We start from the raw sequence: 16,010 nt of genomic DNA, 5'->3' as shown, positions 1-16,010 counted from the left end.
TATCCGTTATATAATAGGAATTTTAAAAGAAATGAGGCAAAGAAGTAGCAATGTAATGTGTGCAGTGTGTATAAAACAGTGTCCTACACGGGTCTGGTATGTGCAGAGCCTCAGAGAAAGAATGTATGGTCTCCATCACACCAAATGGTGAGCAACGGTCACCTCCCTGGCGTGAGGGCTTGGGTATGTGATGGCCCAAATAGTTGGCCCTTCCTGTATACCTCAGGACCCTTGCTTTACTGCAATAAGCATGTCATTGCTTTTAACATTTGAAAGTTCAAGAAAGTGGTTTTTTATATGAACCGTGCTAGTGACAATGACGGTGATCATGGTAACAGCGATCTTGGGGGTGCCTTGACCCTCTAGGGCCATCATTCTACCCACAGATTGGCAAAAGATGCTGCCTTCACAAAGGTCACTGGAAAATTCTGGGAGTTAGGCTGCAAGACAGAAACATGACAGGGGTGGTTCTTATTTGGAACTCCAAGAAAAAAAGGAACCACCACTCTAGCCCAGCCTGCTAGAGTGGCAGAAGGTGACCAGGAGTTGGTGATCCCTGCACCAACACAGTGGTTATGACTAAACGATGCCTCTCGTATTCAGGTTGCAAAACCCCTCCAGGCAGGAGCCTAGGAGAGGCTTAATTTATGTCAGATGGTAATGAGCTTGTTTCTCAGAGGGGTTCCACTGTCAGCTTGATTTTCTACACACTCCCGGATCCCAGGAGATTGCCTGCTCTCTGGAAAACCAGGATCAGCTTGAGATAAAGGGTCCAGGAATCAATCAGGGCCTTAGCTTGTTTTGTATCAGTTGGAATCATAGAATATCACCAGTAGGAAGGAGTTTAATCTGAGATTTAACCAAGAAGCATTGCATGTGCAGCCATCCTGTTGAAGTGACGTTTGCCGTGAGACAGGAGGTAAGAAGGAAGGAGGAAGGAAGGAACTAGAAACAACCGGAATACCTGTGATAGAGTGATGATGAATAAAGCACAGCCTGCCATCCTGGGGACTGTTATGCAGCCATTAGAAAGACTGAGTGAGCTCTGTACCAGCTGACCTGGAAAGTGAGGTTTAGAGAGATGTTAAGAGCGGGTGTGGAGAGGGGCTGCAGTTGGCAGACTACAACAGCAGGCTAGATCTGGTCCTCTTCCTGGTTTTGTGCAGCCCATGATCTGAGAATAGCATTTACATTTTTAGCTTGGAAATTGTTTTAAAGAGTTTGAGAAAAAAAAATCAAAGAAGAAGAAGATTTTGCAACACGTGAAAATGATGTAAGATTCAAATTTCAGTGTCCGTAGTAAAGTCTTCTTGGAGCACAGCCATGATCACTCATCTGCACATTGTCTGTGGAGGTGCTTTCACACTAAACAAGAATTGACTAATTTCAGCAGACACCTTGAAGAATGCAAACAGAAAATATGCGCCACCTGGCCCTTTCCTGAAAAGGTCTTTTGGCTCCGCATTTAGAGTATGGTGACATTTTGTAAAACGAGAGTGTGGAATACCGTTTTCGGCGCTTTGTCGGAGTAAATGTATTACCTTTGCTTATTTTTTCATTCATTTTATCATTTATTCATCATAGGCTTAATGCCTACTGGTGGGGCCAGGCACTGGGAACTAGCAGTGAACAAGCAGATACAGCCCCTGTTTTCATGGAGCTTAGAGTCTGTGTCTAGATCTTTCTTTCTCTAGTATAAACAACCCTAGCCCCTCCAACCGTATCTCACACGATGACTTGGTGGTCCAGCCCCTTGCATCCTGTCTCCCATCCTCCTCCCTCTATGTATCTTGATTGCTTCTGTCCCTTCTAAGGAGTGGTGCCGGACTGGTCTCATGCCTCCTGGTGTCTCGAAGGGAGGTCAAGGTCTAGAAGGGTTCGTCTTGAATCAGGTCACGCTCTTGGTCTGGTTTCAACATGCTCAACACTCAATCTTTGCATTTCTAGCTCACGCTCTCCAGTCGACTCCAGAGGGAGAGGCAACAGTGCTAGACCCCCGTCATGTGGATGGGAGCAGCCGCCCGCTATGGAGAAGGCTGCAGCCATGTCTCCACGTGATGCCTCCCAAATAAAACCAAAGCCACCTCCAGACTCATGCCCCAGTGCATCAGTCTCTATGCAAAACCTGGAGAGTGGAGATCTGTTCAGTCCCAGGAGGAAGCCGGCTCTGCCAAGTGGTCATTTGAGGACTGGGGTTTGAACCAGGAAGCTTGCTTCAAGGACTAGCTTTCCCTCATCTTCCTTCATACTCGTGCCCAACACCTCCTAAGAGACAGCTTTATTTATCTCTAGAAAAACAGCACTGGATCGGTCATTGCAGCCTCTCCACATTTGGACACTTCTCTTGGCTCTGTTGGGCAGCTTGGAGCCCAGTGGTTGACATAATTGACCCTTTGGGGAGCTGGAAGAGAAGCAGCCAGGGGCCGGAGGCAGGGGAAGGAGCCATAGGGTCCCAGGATGGCGTCCAATGGCACGACCTCTTCCTTTTGTCTGGACCCTGCTGCACTGAAGATCACCGTCAGCGTGGTCCTCACCCTCTTCATCCTCGTCACCATCGCCGGCAATGTAGTCGTCTGCCTGGCAGTGGGCTTGAACCGCCGGCTCCGCAGTCTGACCAACTGCTTCATCGTGTCCTTGGCCATCACTGACCTACTCCTCGGCCTCCTGGTGCTGCCCTTTTCGGCCTTCCACCAGCTGTCCTGCAGGTGGAGCTTCGGCAAGGTCTTCTGCAATATCTATACCAGCCTAGATGTCATGCTCTGCACGGCCTCCATCCTCAACCTCTTCATGATCAGCCTCGACCGGTACTGCGCCGTCACAGATCCCCTACGCTACCCCACGCTGGTCACCCCTGTCCGTGTCACCATCTCCCTGGTCTTAATTTGGGTCATCTCCATCACCCTATCCTTCCTGTCTATCCACCTGGGATGGAACAGCAGAACTGAGACCAGCAGTGCCAATCACACCGTCCCCAAGTGCAAAGTCCAGGTCAACTTGGTGTATGGCCTGGTGGATGGACTGGTCACCTTCTACCTGCCTCTGCTGGTCATGTGCATCACCTACTACCGCATCTTCAAGATCGCGTGGGATCAGGCCAAGAGGATCCATAACGTCGGCTCCTGGAGGGCAGCCACCATCAGGGAACACAAAGCCACAGTGACCCTGGCAGCCGTGATGGGGGCCTTCATCGTCTGCTGGTTCCCCTACTTCACCGTCTTTGTTTACCGTGGGCTAAAAGGGGATAATGCCATCAACGAGACCTTCGAAGCCGTGGTTCTGTGGCTGGGCTATGCCAACTCAGCCCTGAACCCCATCCTGTACGCCGCTCTGAATAGAGACTTCCGCACAGCGTACCAGCGGCTCTTCTGCTGCAGCCCCTCCGACCACAGCACCCACAGAACTTCTCTGAAGTCCAACAGCTCTCAGCCGACGAGGATTCCAAGCCGAGGACCCAGGTGGCAGGAAGAGAGGTCCCTGAGGCTCCAGGTGTGGAGTGGGACAGAGGTCACGGCCCCCCAGGGAGCCACAGACAGGTAACTTCCCCGGCAGCTTGTGTGTGGGACGGGGCACAGGGACGGGGTCCCACTCTTGGTAACAGCTGTTCATGAGGTGCTGCTTTGGCTGTTATGTGCTGGGAATTCTTCATGAGCACTTGGCAGACCTCGTGTTATTCCATCCTCCCAAACAAGCCCCTGAGGTAGAACTTTTTACCTCCATTTTTAAAAGGAGTAAGTCAAATCGCAGAGAACCTGGCCAGGGCCACACAGCTGGGATCTGGATAGAGCTCCCCTGACTCAGAACTGGTGGACCTTTTTTCTAGCTACCTTGTCCTTAAAATCATGAGTCCTAAGTTTGAGGTCCAACTCGGCCACTTAGTTAATGGTCATAAGTGTTCACCTAAATCTGCCAGGACGGCCCTCAAATGGCCATGGAATAATGCTGCTGCCTGGGGGTTAAATCAGAGACCCCACTCAGCCCACCGTCACTGAGCACCTTTTATGCATCAGCTCTTACTTTGGGGGTGCTCAAGTGGAAGGAGAAAGAGGACTGGCCAAGGTGGGAAGGCAAAGCCTTGAAAGCCAGGCTTGGACATTGTACTATAGGTCTTAGGGGAAGATGCAAGGATTAGAAGCAAGGATGGGTATAACCCATGCATCTGTCTACTTTGGAAAGAGGGCTCTGGTTGTCCCCTAAGATATGGACCAGAAGAATGAGATGGGGACAGCAGTGAAGGGGGGATGTGGTACTGGTCCATGAGAGAGAAGAGAACAGAGCAAAATCTAGGAGGCTATTAAAACATAGTCTTGTAGACCATTGGATGTCCGGGATGCAGGAGAGGCAAGAGAGAGGATGCCCCAGGACTCCACCCCCGAGAGGTACCCAGGCTGAAAAGATAAACAGGATCAGAATGACACTGAGATCAATTCACTGCTGACAAAGCCCATGCAAGGTATTAAGGGGTACCTCACCAAAGACTTGAGTGGCCTGAGGAAGCTCACACATGGAGAGAAGGTTTATAGGTCTGAGCAAGGTCTATCTAGCTGTCGAGAGGAATAAATGAAAGGATGCTGGTAGAACATCTGGCACATACAAATGCTCAATAAATGTCACTTTCCTTTGTCTTCCCACAGACCATGCCTTTGCCCCCCAGAATGCTGGTCTGTGTGACTGACTCATCCATCCATCCATTCATTCATTCATTCACAAACATCTGTCAACTTCCTGTCACATGCCAGGAACAGTGCTGAGCGCCAGGGATGTAGAAGTGACATTGTGGCACCTGTTTTGATGGACAGGTATGGCAAGTCAACTGTACAGCCTCGGTCTCAGCTCTGTGGCTTGAGCAAGTCTCTGCCCCTCTTGCGCCTCAGTTTCCTCATCTTGTAGAACGTGGGGTCTGTCCTCAAGCAGCCTGCCCAGAGCCACCTGAAGCACACATGTGCTAAGGGGCACCAACAGGCTCTATGACCCCCGGTAGGATACTTGTCCTCTCTCGACCTTTGAGCATCAGACTTGAGAAAAGCTTGCATGGACTCTGCACACTCACGCCCTCTGGGTGCTGGTCCCTGTGGAGCATTGTGGGGGTGAAACTGCCCAACTGGAACCCTCGGCCTTGTGTCCCTCTGGTCCTTGCAGGAACCAGGTGTGGAGGGTCCCGCCATAGACTTTGGTCCTGGGCCCTCCACCCGTCCCCTGCTATCCTTATGGAACAAGCTTCATTGCTCCTGCAACCAGCCTCCTCCAGGCCTCCCTGCCTCTAGACTCTCCCTCTCAAATCCATCCTCCAAGCCACCTAAAGGCATCTCTCCAAAATGCAGACGGGGAAGCTTCCACATCTGGCCTTGATAGATAAGATGACCCTGTCCTCCCACACTGCCTCATTCAGGAAGCAGACTCTGGTACAAAGCAAATTTAGTTCACAAAACAAACAAAGGACAAAGCACGGGGTGTGGACTCTAGAGAAGGCTGTTGACCCTGTTCATTCTGTTGCCATCCCACTTCCTACTGCTCTTACCTGTGGGACCCGGGTTAATAGGCTGCCTCTACCCCCAATCCTTAGGGAGCCACACAGCAGGCACTCACCAGCAATGGCCAGGCCTCACTGAACACCCACTAGGTACCAGTGTTAGGTTTGCCGCTATTTCTATGTATTCATCTTTCTGTGACGGCATCTCATCCCCACCCCTGTACGAGGTGCTAGGGTACAAAGGGAAATAAAGCCAGCCCCCCATCTCATGCCACCACCTGTCTGGTTGAGGAACAGACTGGCCACGGTTCAGAGCAGGGTGCCCAGGCTTGAAATCCAGTGCGCAGGGCAGCCAGAGGAGGCAGCACCTGGCCCAGAGAGCCCATCCCCGGGAGCAGACCTCTGAGCTGAGCCTCAAATGCGGAGGGGAGAGACCCGTTCCTCCAGGGTGGCACGCTGGGGCAGGGAGCGTCCACCTCCTCTTCTGATCATCACAGCCACCCTGGCCACCAAGGCCAGCGGAGAGGCCGTGCCTGCCTGGGTCACACACAGCAGCTGCGGAGCAGAGGGGTCCAGCAGAGAAGGATGGGGAACCAGCTGAAGGGCCTCATACTATGGTTGGGGGCATGGGGATCCAGGAAGCCAGGAACAGCCTGAGTTTGATTTTCCAGTAGAGGCTGCCAGGGCGACTGGGGACTTGGGTGGCCCTCCATAAGGTTGGCTTCTAGCTTCCCTGATGACCAATAGTGTGTCCTTCCTGCTTCCCATCTGGGAACAAAACCCAGCATTGGCCTGACAGAGAGCCCTTATCCCTGCCAAGGGGCCAGGTGTCTGCCCTTGGTTGGTGATGGCGGAGGTTGTAGGGGGTTCGGGCGGGGGGCGGCACAGTCGCGCAAGGGGAGACTCCAGGAGACAGTGGCTGAGCTGTCTGGGCCTCCCTGCCCTGAGGCCAGCCAGCAGCCATCTCGCCAGCAGGATGCTCTGTCTGCCCCTTCCCGATCCCATTGTCCACCCTTACCCCGCCCCTCGTCACCTCCACCCTTCTCTGATCCCAGCTCCCCAACCTCACCCCTTCTGCTCCACCAACCCTGCTCAGTAACTCCCACTGCTTCTACTGAATACAGGCCTGCATTCGTTTCCAAGGTGGGGCTGCCGTAACAAATGACGGTGAACTTGGTGACCGGAAACGAGACAGATTTCTTTTCTTACAGTTTGGGAGATCAAGATGTTGGTAGGGCTGCTTCGTTCTGGAGGCTTCAGAGGAGAATCCGTCTCCTTTGCCTTTTCCGGCTTCTGGGGGCCACCCACACTCCTTGGCTTGTGGCCCCTTGCTCACATAATGCTGACCTCTCGCCTCCACGGTCACATCTCCTTCCCCTCTTCGGTAGCCAAATCTCCCTCTGCCTCCTTCTTTTAATAAGGGCACTTGTGATTCCATTTAGGGCCCACTGGGATAATCCCGGATAACCTCCCCATCCCAAAGTCCTTAACTTAATCACATCTGCAAAGTCCTTTTTGCCATATAAGATAACTTTCTCAGGTTCCAGCAATGAGGATGTAGGTGTCTGGGGTCCACGTTCAGCTACCACAAGTCCCAGCTCCCCGGCTTAGCACTAGAGACCCTTCATGATTTGGTCCCTGACCACCTCCTGACACCATCCCCAGGCCCACACGCCCACCCTCCAGCCCCTTCTGCCCCCACCGAAACAAACCACTCAGAGTTCATTCATTCACAAGCACTCACCAAGAATTTGCTACATGCCAGCACTGTTGGGGGTGTAGCGGGGAGCCACGCAGAGGCCCTCCTCCCAGAGGGATGTTATTCTAGGGCAGTGGTTCTCAAAACGTGGGCCCCCAGCCAGCAGCAGTCTTCTGGGAGCAAAGTAGCTGACGTCAGGCCACACAGCCTCATCCATCCGTGGCAGAGCTAGGATTCCAGCCCAAGCCCATCTGACCCCAAAGCCAGGCTCTTTCCATGAGGAAATGCTGAATGGACTTGAATTTAGCCCAGGCTCTGAGTGCTACTCCCATAGACAGCAGATGGGGAAACTAAGGCCCAGGGAGACAAGTGACCTGAGGCCCAGAGCAAGCTGGGGTTGGGGCAGGGAGCAGACCCTGTATCTCTGGACCCCTGCCCAGGGCTCTTGGGTCTTTCCCCATACACTCCCTTGCCCTGCGTAATCTCCCCCAGGCAGGGAGAGAAGACTCCTGGGCACCAGCTGTCTCTCTCCGGGGCAGGCGGGCACTTCCTCCTCTCTGCAGAGGCCCTGTGCTTGCGGCTGTCACCCTCCCAGGGGCTGGAGTTTGAGCTCAGGAAGAAGAGGCACAAAGGGAGGCCAGGAGCCACAGGTGACCCCTGCTGCCAGCTCTCTCCCCTCACAGGCCTCTTGCCAGCAATGCCAGGGCCCGCCCTCCTTCTGCTGCCAGTGAGAGAGCGTTTCATCCAGCTGGGAATGGGCCTCTGCTCTGCCCTTCTGGTGCTCTTGGACTATGATACAGAGCTCTTATCCTGACCAACAAGGCCCTGCCCTGGCCGACTCTCCACTGCCCTAACTCCTTCTCTGAGCCCCTCGGTCCTGTCCCCAGGCCACGCTTAGTCCCATCCCACGCACCCTACTCTCAGCCCAAGGCAGTCTTCTTACCCGTCTTGGGACATCCTGTCTGTTCTGTGTCTGCTCCCCAAGACCGCAAGCTCCCTGAGGGCAGGCTCACATCTCTGTTGGTCCCTGTCCAACACCTAGCACAGTGCCTGGCACAGGCGCCCAGTAATATTTGTTGAATGAATAAGTGAATGAATGAATGCGTGAATATCTCATTCTAGGTCCCCAAGAGCCCTGAGAAGTGACTAATACCACCAGTCGCTTTAGAGTTCGGGGAACCAAGTCTCGAAATGCCAAGCTCCAGGAACACAGTGGGAACTCAGAAATTCCTGGTTCCCTTTTCTAACTTTGACATCACCGTGGGCCTCCCGCCAAGTAGTGACGTCAGCAGCGGGCCTCACAGAGGGATCCACCGGCCGCTCTAAATCATAGAGTCTGCGGGTGGAAAGACTCACACCCCTCACCCTGCCTCCCAGGAAAGATGAAGGGATCCCGGAGTTGGGGTAGGAATCCAGACTTCAGACAACCTGGAAGCGGTCCATTGCGTCTCCACGCCATGTCCCCATTTGGCCAGAGTCTGGGGGCTGGGGGAGGGCTGCAGTTCCCTTAGCAGTAAAAAGGTTACATGACTGATGTACACACACTTCTTAAGAAGGAGGGAGCTTTGCTCAGAAAGGAAGCTTTGCATAATTTACCCTTTCAAGAGCCCAGACTTGTTCATTTGTATCATTTGGGTCCTGAAATAGTCTTAACATTTTGGCACATTGATTCCAGCATCTCCTAAGGGGCCTTTCTGAGCACTCTTTGCAGAGGCGCCCAGAGCAGCTGGTCCCCCTCCCTTCTCCCCCACCCCCACCCCCAGCCCCCGCCCTACCCCCAGCTAAGGGGCCCTGGCTGCCCCCTGCACACTGGCATCCTGCTGGCTGCTGCTTTGTCACCTCTGCCCTCTGTGCCTGGCTTGGTCACACCACAAGGCTCCTGGGGTGTCTTCCTGCCTCCGTGTGGAAGTTAGGGAGCCCGGTATGAGTCCTGGTCCCCCGCTAGTTAGGGGTTGGGTGATGTTAGACAAGTCATTGACAGTGTGAGCTGAAGTTTCCTTACCTATAAAACTATGATAATTATCAGACCTACTTTGCAGAATTGTGAGAATAAAATGGAGTCAGGGATACAGGCACTTAGCACAGTTCCTGGCAGGTGGCAGGTGCTTCAACAGACCGAACAGACATGAATTCTCCTCCTTTGCCATCCGTCTCTTTCTCTTTTTCTTTCTTTTCATTTTGTCTCTTTTCTGTCATTTTCTCTCTTTCTTTCCTATAACAGTTTTATTGAGATATACTTCACATGCTATACGATTCACTCATGTCAAGTGTACAGTTCACTGGTTTTTGGTCTGTTCACAGAGCTGTACAACCATCACCACAATCAATTTTAGAACATTTTCATTGCCCCAAAGGAACCCTGTAGCCTTCAGCTATCAACCTCCCCATCCCTGCATTCCCCAGACAACCACAAATCTACTTTCTATCTCTATACGTGTGCTTATTCTGGACATTTCAGATAATCCGTGTGGTTTTTTTTTTTTTTTTTTTTTTTTTTTTTTGCGGTACGCGGGCCTCTCACTGCTGTGGCCTCTCCCGTTGCGGAGCACAGGCTCCAGACGCGCAGGCTCAGCGGCTATGGCTCACGGGCCCAGCCGCTCCGCGGCATGTGGGATCTTCCCAGACCGGGGCACGAACCCGTGTCCCCTGCATCAGCAGGCGGACTCTCAACCACTGCGCCACCGGGGAAGCCCCAATCCGCGTGCTTTCTTGCCTGGTTGTTTCACTTAGCATAAGGCTGTTGAGGTTCTTTCTTTATTTTCTGTCTGTTCTTCCTTCCTTTCCTTTTTCCGTTCTGTTTTGTGTTTTCTTTCCCTCCCTTCCCCCATTCCCTTCTGTGTCCATGGTCCCGTTTCTCCTTCACCGAGGGCTTGGGCTTTATGGAAGCTCTTGGCAGTTGGTAGGCCCTTGGGGAGGGGGCCGGGAGGCTGCATCCTGGATCCACAGGCGGCCCACGTTCCTACCTCCCGCCTGGGTGGGCTCGGAAAGGCCGTTCTCAGGCCTGCAGGGCCGGCGCTTCTACACAGCTGCGGGCAGAACAGCGGGCTGCAACAAGGTATTAACCCTTTTCATCTTCTGTCTCTTCAGAGAGTTTGGGGAGTGAGACCCCCTTCCCAGCCCTGGAGAGGAAATCATGGGAAGAGCAGAGGGAGAGGAGGTGGGAAGCCTTTTACAACCTCAAAAGTCAAGGAGAATAAATCGTGGCCCCTCCCAGGAGTCACTTGAAAGGTAGAGAACCCCTCCTTTACCTCCCTGGTGATTGTGCCTTTGAAGCGAGCTGGAGGCCCCGTCAGTGCCCCACCAGCCTCCTTCCCTCCCTGGCTTTGCACAGACCCCTGCCTCAGCCCTTTCCCCACCTTCCCTCTGGCTCCTTGTGCCGCAGATCTGACAGGACTGCTATGAAGCTGCCTTCCCAGGGGCTGTGAAGGGGAGGGAAGGGGAGCCATGCCTTTCGGGGGCGCTGCTAGTAGCTTTGTACCCATGAGAAAAAGGTGAACACTCTAGGTGAACAAATTAAGAGAAAGCCCTTTCTCCAGGGGACCCAGCCCCAGGCCACGCAGCTTGGCAAGCAGAAAGAGGTCTGGATTTCAGCCCCCATGCTCTTGTGCAGAGAACAGCCCGCGCAACTACAGGGAGGCCCTGCAGACCTTCCAGACCCCTGGGAGACAGCAGGGTGGAGGGCGGGGCTCTGCACGCCTCTTCTGCAAAGGGCCACATAGTAAATAAGTTAGCTTTGCGGCGCCTATGCTCTCCGTCACCACCACTCAACCCTGGTGGCATGGCGCAAAAGCAGCCCCAGACAATACTTAAGTGAATGGGGGCGGCTGTCTTCCAATAAAACTTCATTTGTGGGCACCAAAATTGGCGTTCCATATCATTTTCACCAGTCACAAAATGTTATTCTTCTATTCACTTTTTTTTCCAAACATTTCAACACAATAGGTGGTGGGCTGAGTTTGGCCCACAGGCTATTGTCTGCCAGCCGCTGGTGCAGGGGAAAGGAAAGGGTGCCAATTCCAGCCCCAGCACTTGCCGGCTCCTTGACTTTAGGCAGGTGGCTTGCCCTTTCTGAGTCTCAGCTTGCTTATCTGCAAAATAGGGATAAAAATACCTCCCTGTGAGGACTGTGATGAGCCCCAGCACCAATTTGTGCAAAGCTCCCGACACAGGGTAGATGCTTGTAAGGAGTAATTTTTCTTTCTTCCTTTCTTTTCCCTTTATTTCTTCCTTCCCCCCTCCCTCCTTCCCTCCCTCTCTTCCTTCCTTCCTTCCCTCCTTCCCTCCTTCCCTCCTGTGGCCCCTTTGTAAAGGAGAAGCTGAAAAGTCCATGGCAGGCTCTGTGGACTAGTGTCTCAGCTGTACCACTGAATCGCTCAGTTTGGACCCTGACCCTGAGCCTCGTGTCCCTCCTCTGAAAATGGGGGGCTTGGATCCATCTCAGGGGACCATTCCAACACTAATTATATATAAATGCTTAACAAGAGAGAGAAGTTATGCCAACCCCCAACTGTGTTTGTGTCAAAAATCTTCTGGCGAGGGCGAGGGGGAACCTGTTTCTCATACTAATGAATCTCCCTGAGTAGGCAGGCAAATTCAGTAAAACACGTCCTTGTCGCAAGCTGAGCTTTGAGTGCAGGGGTCACAGGCAGGTAGGGATGCAGATTGGGTACAGGACAGAACTCCTAGAGAGACCCAGCCTGGCAGACAGGGGACCGGGGTTTCTCACTGCCTCTGCCACTGACAGGCTGTATGGCCTTTAGAAGATCACATCCCTCTCTAAGCCCCAGTTTCCTCAACTGTCAAAGAGAGCTAAGGCTTCCATCAGATGTCACTGCTCTTAAAGAAACAGCAGTGAGTCACAGGGCTCTGTGTTTTAGGGTGATGCTGTGTTCATTAAACCTACAGCAGCTGTTTGTGGTAGTGTCAGGGGACAGGGATGGGGTGTGCCTGAGACCCAACGGGTATTTTAGGGTGACCTTTTCTTTTCTTAATAAATTTATTTTATTTACTTTTAGTTTTGGCTGCGTTGGGTCTTCGTTGAGGTGCGCGGGCTTCTCATCGCAGTGGCTTCTCTTATTGCAGAGCGCGGCGCGCGGGCTTCGGTAGTTGCTCCGCGGCATGTGGGATCTGCCTGGGCCAGGGCTCAAACCCATGTCCCCTGCATTGGCAGGCAGATTCTCAACCACTGCGCCACCAGGGAAGCCCTAAGGTGTCCTTTTAATGCAAGGCTGAATAAATCTTTGTGTCTTCTTCTCCCGGCCTGAGGCTCCCCTGAGAAGTGAGGACCATTCCCTCCCTGCCCATCTCTGGGCAGGGAGGTGGGGGGCAGGGGAGTTTGTCCTAGTTCCCCAAAGTGGCACGTGGCTCTGCTTGTCCACATCTGATCGTGCAGAAGGCTGCAGCTTGCAGGGAGGGCCACAGGCTTTGGGACTCACAGGCGGGTGGATGAGACTCAGGCCTTCCTCATTCCAGGACTGAGCACATGCCAACGTCACCCAGGGACAGACGCTCTGGGTGGGCAGCAGGGCAATCCCCAGCACCCAGAGGATTTGGGGGAACTTCCCTTTTCCACGCTGACTTGGGAAACACAGAATATTTATAAATATTTCATCATCATTGAAATGGAACGCTGAAAGTCAAAGAGAAACTCCATTCCTGTTGCCATCTTACACAAGCCCTGAAGCCGCGCTCCGTACTCCCTTTCTGTCGCTCACGAGAGAGGTGGTCCTGATATCATGGCGACAAGAGGATCCACATATGGAGACCCTAAGCAGGTCTCTGCGTTAGGGGCTGCTGAGTCTCACTGATTCATTCACTCAGTCGTTCTTTAGTGCCCCTTCCCCGTAGGGGGTGTGTGTGGGGGCGGTAAAGGGGGTGACTAATGGATCTACGAGATGGGCTGTTAGGGTACAAACATGTGGGATAAGTGCTGGGACCTGGCAGGTATGGGGACCAAGAGGGCCCCGGGGTGGCCCGGGAATCGGGCAAAGCCTCCTGGAAGGGGTGATGGCTCAGCTGACTCCTGAGGGACAAGCGGGAGTTTTCTAAGCTGAAGGGCAGAGGTTAGAGGTGCCATCCTAGGCAGAGGAGGCTGGAAGTGGGGGAGGAAAGGAGGGACGGGGAGGGGAGAGAGGGACTGGGAATTCACAGACGATGGGAAGGCGACTGATGGGCAGGTACTTCCTTTTCTGAAACTTTGTCCCCATCTGAAAAGTAGGACTGATCATCCCAGCCCCTCCCTCCCAGGGCTGGGAAAAGGACCAAGGGCGTTAATGCTTGGCTTGGGACGGAAGCTTAGAGCAGAGCACGGGGAGTCCGCTCAGGTGTAAGAGTCTTTGCTTCATTCTGCTGTGGATGCCCACAGGCCAGCACTTCATGGATGGTGGAGAAACGTACATTTTCCAGGTCAGGGGCTCTCAGGCACTTCCAGCTGTAAACATGGTGACTTTGGAAGTTGAACCCAGTCAATCCGAGAGTCTCTCCACTGCCCCCTCCTTCCCTCCAGGGCAAGCTAAGTTCCCGGAGGCTGTCTGGCCCCCATGGCTTCCTTCTCCATCCATGGTGCCCATGCCATGCCTGGGCCCTGGGGACACAGCTGGCCTGCTCCAGGCCTTACCTGGATTGCTAAGGAAGAGCCACACCCTCCCAAGGGCCTCGGCCTCTGCTACAGGCCCCCAAGAATTGCCCAGCAGGCAGGCCCCAAGGCCCAGCCACAAGCTAGGGCTCACTGTAGGTCTGGGAGATTTTAGGGGCCTCTTGTGCCCCATGTGAGAGCAGAGGACCTGGGGTACAGAGCTCCATGAAGCCTCCTCATGGCCATGTCTGCAGGCCCACCCACCTTGTCCTAGGAAGTAGGACACAAGCCCCTCTACTTTCAGACCCTCACCTCACCTCCAATGATCATTCTGACCCTCAAAGGAGAGGCTGGGGGCAGGGCCCACTCTAGCAGCTAACTCAGCCTCCTGCCCCAGCCTCCTCTCTGGGTGGTGGGGAACTGCTCTCACAGGCTCCTGAAAGCCAAATGCCCTTGAACTCTCTCACCATTGTTTCTGCTTCTGTTCCAAGTCACTGCCTGAATGGCAGGGGGGTGTGGCACTGGCAATGGGGACAAGCCCACTATATCTCAAATTAGTATCCTCTCCTACCCCACCAGCGACGCACCACACACCTGACACACTGGCCCACGTTCAACACCTAACTAGCCGGTGATGGTGACTAGTAACCACCACTGCCCTGGGAATGGTTGAGCCTGCTAGAGTCAGACTGCCTGATTGACCTTGGGCACGTTACCTCTCCGTGCCTCCATTTCTTCATCTGTAAATGGGGATGTTGCTAGAGAATAGATATACAGGCCCGAGAACAGTGTCGTCCACAGTAGTTCACTGGCAGGCATGGGGCTCCATGAGGAGACTCGAGACCGACTAAAATGTTCCCCTATTGTATTTTGCCCTCGTCTCGACGTCATTTTTGCTCTTATAGGTAGTCCTGTGATGAACATCTCCATGCAGAGAACATATGTTTCTTTCAAATTATTTCCCCAGAAACTGAGTTTCTGGAACCGGAACTACTGGTGAAAGGAGAGGGATATTTGAGGCCTTTTATTACACTTTGCTTAATTGTTTTCTAGACTGGCTGTACAGGGGCCCACCAGCCACCTCTGAAGGCATTACTTACTGGACGCCACTCAGGGGGAGGGTCCTAGAAGGGCTGTGAGGGGGACTGACTAGGGCAGAGGTATAGCTGGCAAGGAGAAGGGGTCTCTGGCATTTAAGGATGGACAGAGGGGCAGGGAAGAGGGAGAAGAAGGAGCTAAGGAGGAACCATCAGAGAGGTGAGCCCACGTCCAGGACCTGAGCCGTTCAGAGACTACAGAGCAAATAAGTCTTCAGTCAAAAGAACTGGCATAGTGATGCCAGGAGCTGAGCCCAGGAGGCAGCGCCCGACCCACCTGGATGACCTTGGGCAAATGGCAGCCTCTCTGAGCCTCAATTTCCCATCTATGAAATGGGCGTGACCTTTCGCCTGCCTCAGAGGGGTGGGATGGAGTGAGTGATAGGACATGACTTTGAGAGTTGCCTTGGGCACTGTGGGTTCTTTTTCCGTGAGCACCCACTGGCGTGAGTGGGCAGGGTTTTGGGGGTTTCCTTCGGTTTTACAAAACATTCCAGAGTTTCAGGGAGAGGATTGGGCAAGCCAGCCAGTCTCAAATAGAGGTTACTTAGGATTGAAGCAGCCAGGCAGGGTAAACACAAGATCTCCCTTGGGACTGGGGAGATCTGAGCATGGCCCAGAGTCCACATGCATTGGACAGGGAGGGGAGGTGGGGGCAGGGAATCTCCAGCTTTGCAGGTGGGCCAAGCTGGGCTCTTTCAATCCTCCACCACTTATTTGCTGTGCAAGTGAACTGAAGTTCTTTGGGAAGTTCAGACTTCCTCACCTGTTGAGGATAAAAATATCGTAACTCTATCATATGTATCACGTGGATATTGTGAGAGTTCAACGTTAAGTGCCTGACCCATGATCGCTCTCAACATTTTATTATTCTGCCGTCTCATTCATCAGCGAAAAGTGGGTGACACGGAGGCAAAGGAAGGGTTGAGTGGAAGTAAGCCGCACCACGCCTTCACTTCTCCTTCAAGCAGCAAGCCCGGCGTGCTATAACAATGCCCAACACTCCTCACGGGCTATGTGACCTTGGGCAAGTTTCCTAACCTCTCTGTGCCTTAGTTTCCTCCTCCATCAAATAGGGGACTAATAGTACCTACCCCTTGAGGTCGAGCTAATATTTACAAAACGCCCAGAACCAGGCCTGGCTCAGTGCATGGTGGCTGTCATTTGGTAGCT

General features: G+C 53.3%; 1 protein-coding gene across 2 annotated transcripts in view; it reads left to right on the top strand.

Annotated features, from left to right (window-relative positions):
- The window catches only part of HRH2 (histamine receptor H2), a 48,249-nt gene that overhangs the window by 22,846 nt on the left and 9,393 nt on the right, over positions 1-16,010 (top strand). For both annotated transcript variants that reach the window (XM_032625032.1, XM_032625031.1), the window contains exon 2: positions 1,948-3,533. In XM_032625032.1, coding sequence (XP_032480923.1) covers positions 2,458-3,533 — 1,076 coding nt within the window. In that variant the 5' untranslated portion in view covers positions 1,948-2,457. The remainder of the gene's footprint in view (positions 1-1,947; positions 3,534-16,010) is intronic.

This window comes from Phocoena sinus, chromosome 3, assembly GCF_008692025.1.
Source record: "Phocoena sinus isolate mPhoSin1 chromosome 3, mPhoSin1.pri, whole genome shotgun sequence".
In the NCBI taxonomy this organism is placed as follows: Eukaryota; Metazoa; Chordata; class Mammalia; order Artiodactyla; family Phocoenidae; genus Phocoena; species Phocoena sinus.
This window is presented reverse-complemented; position numbering and strand designations above follow the sequence as displayed.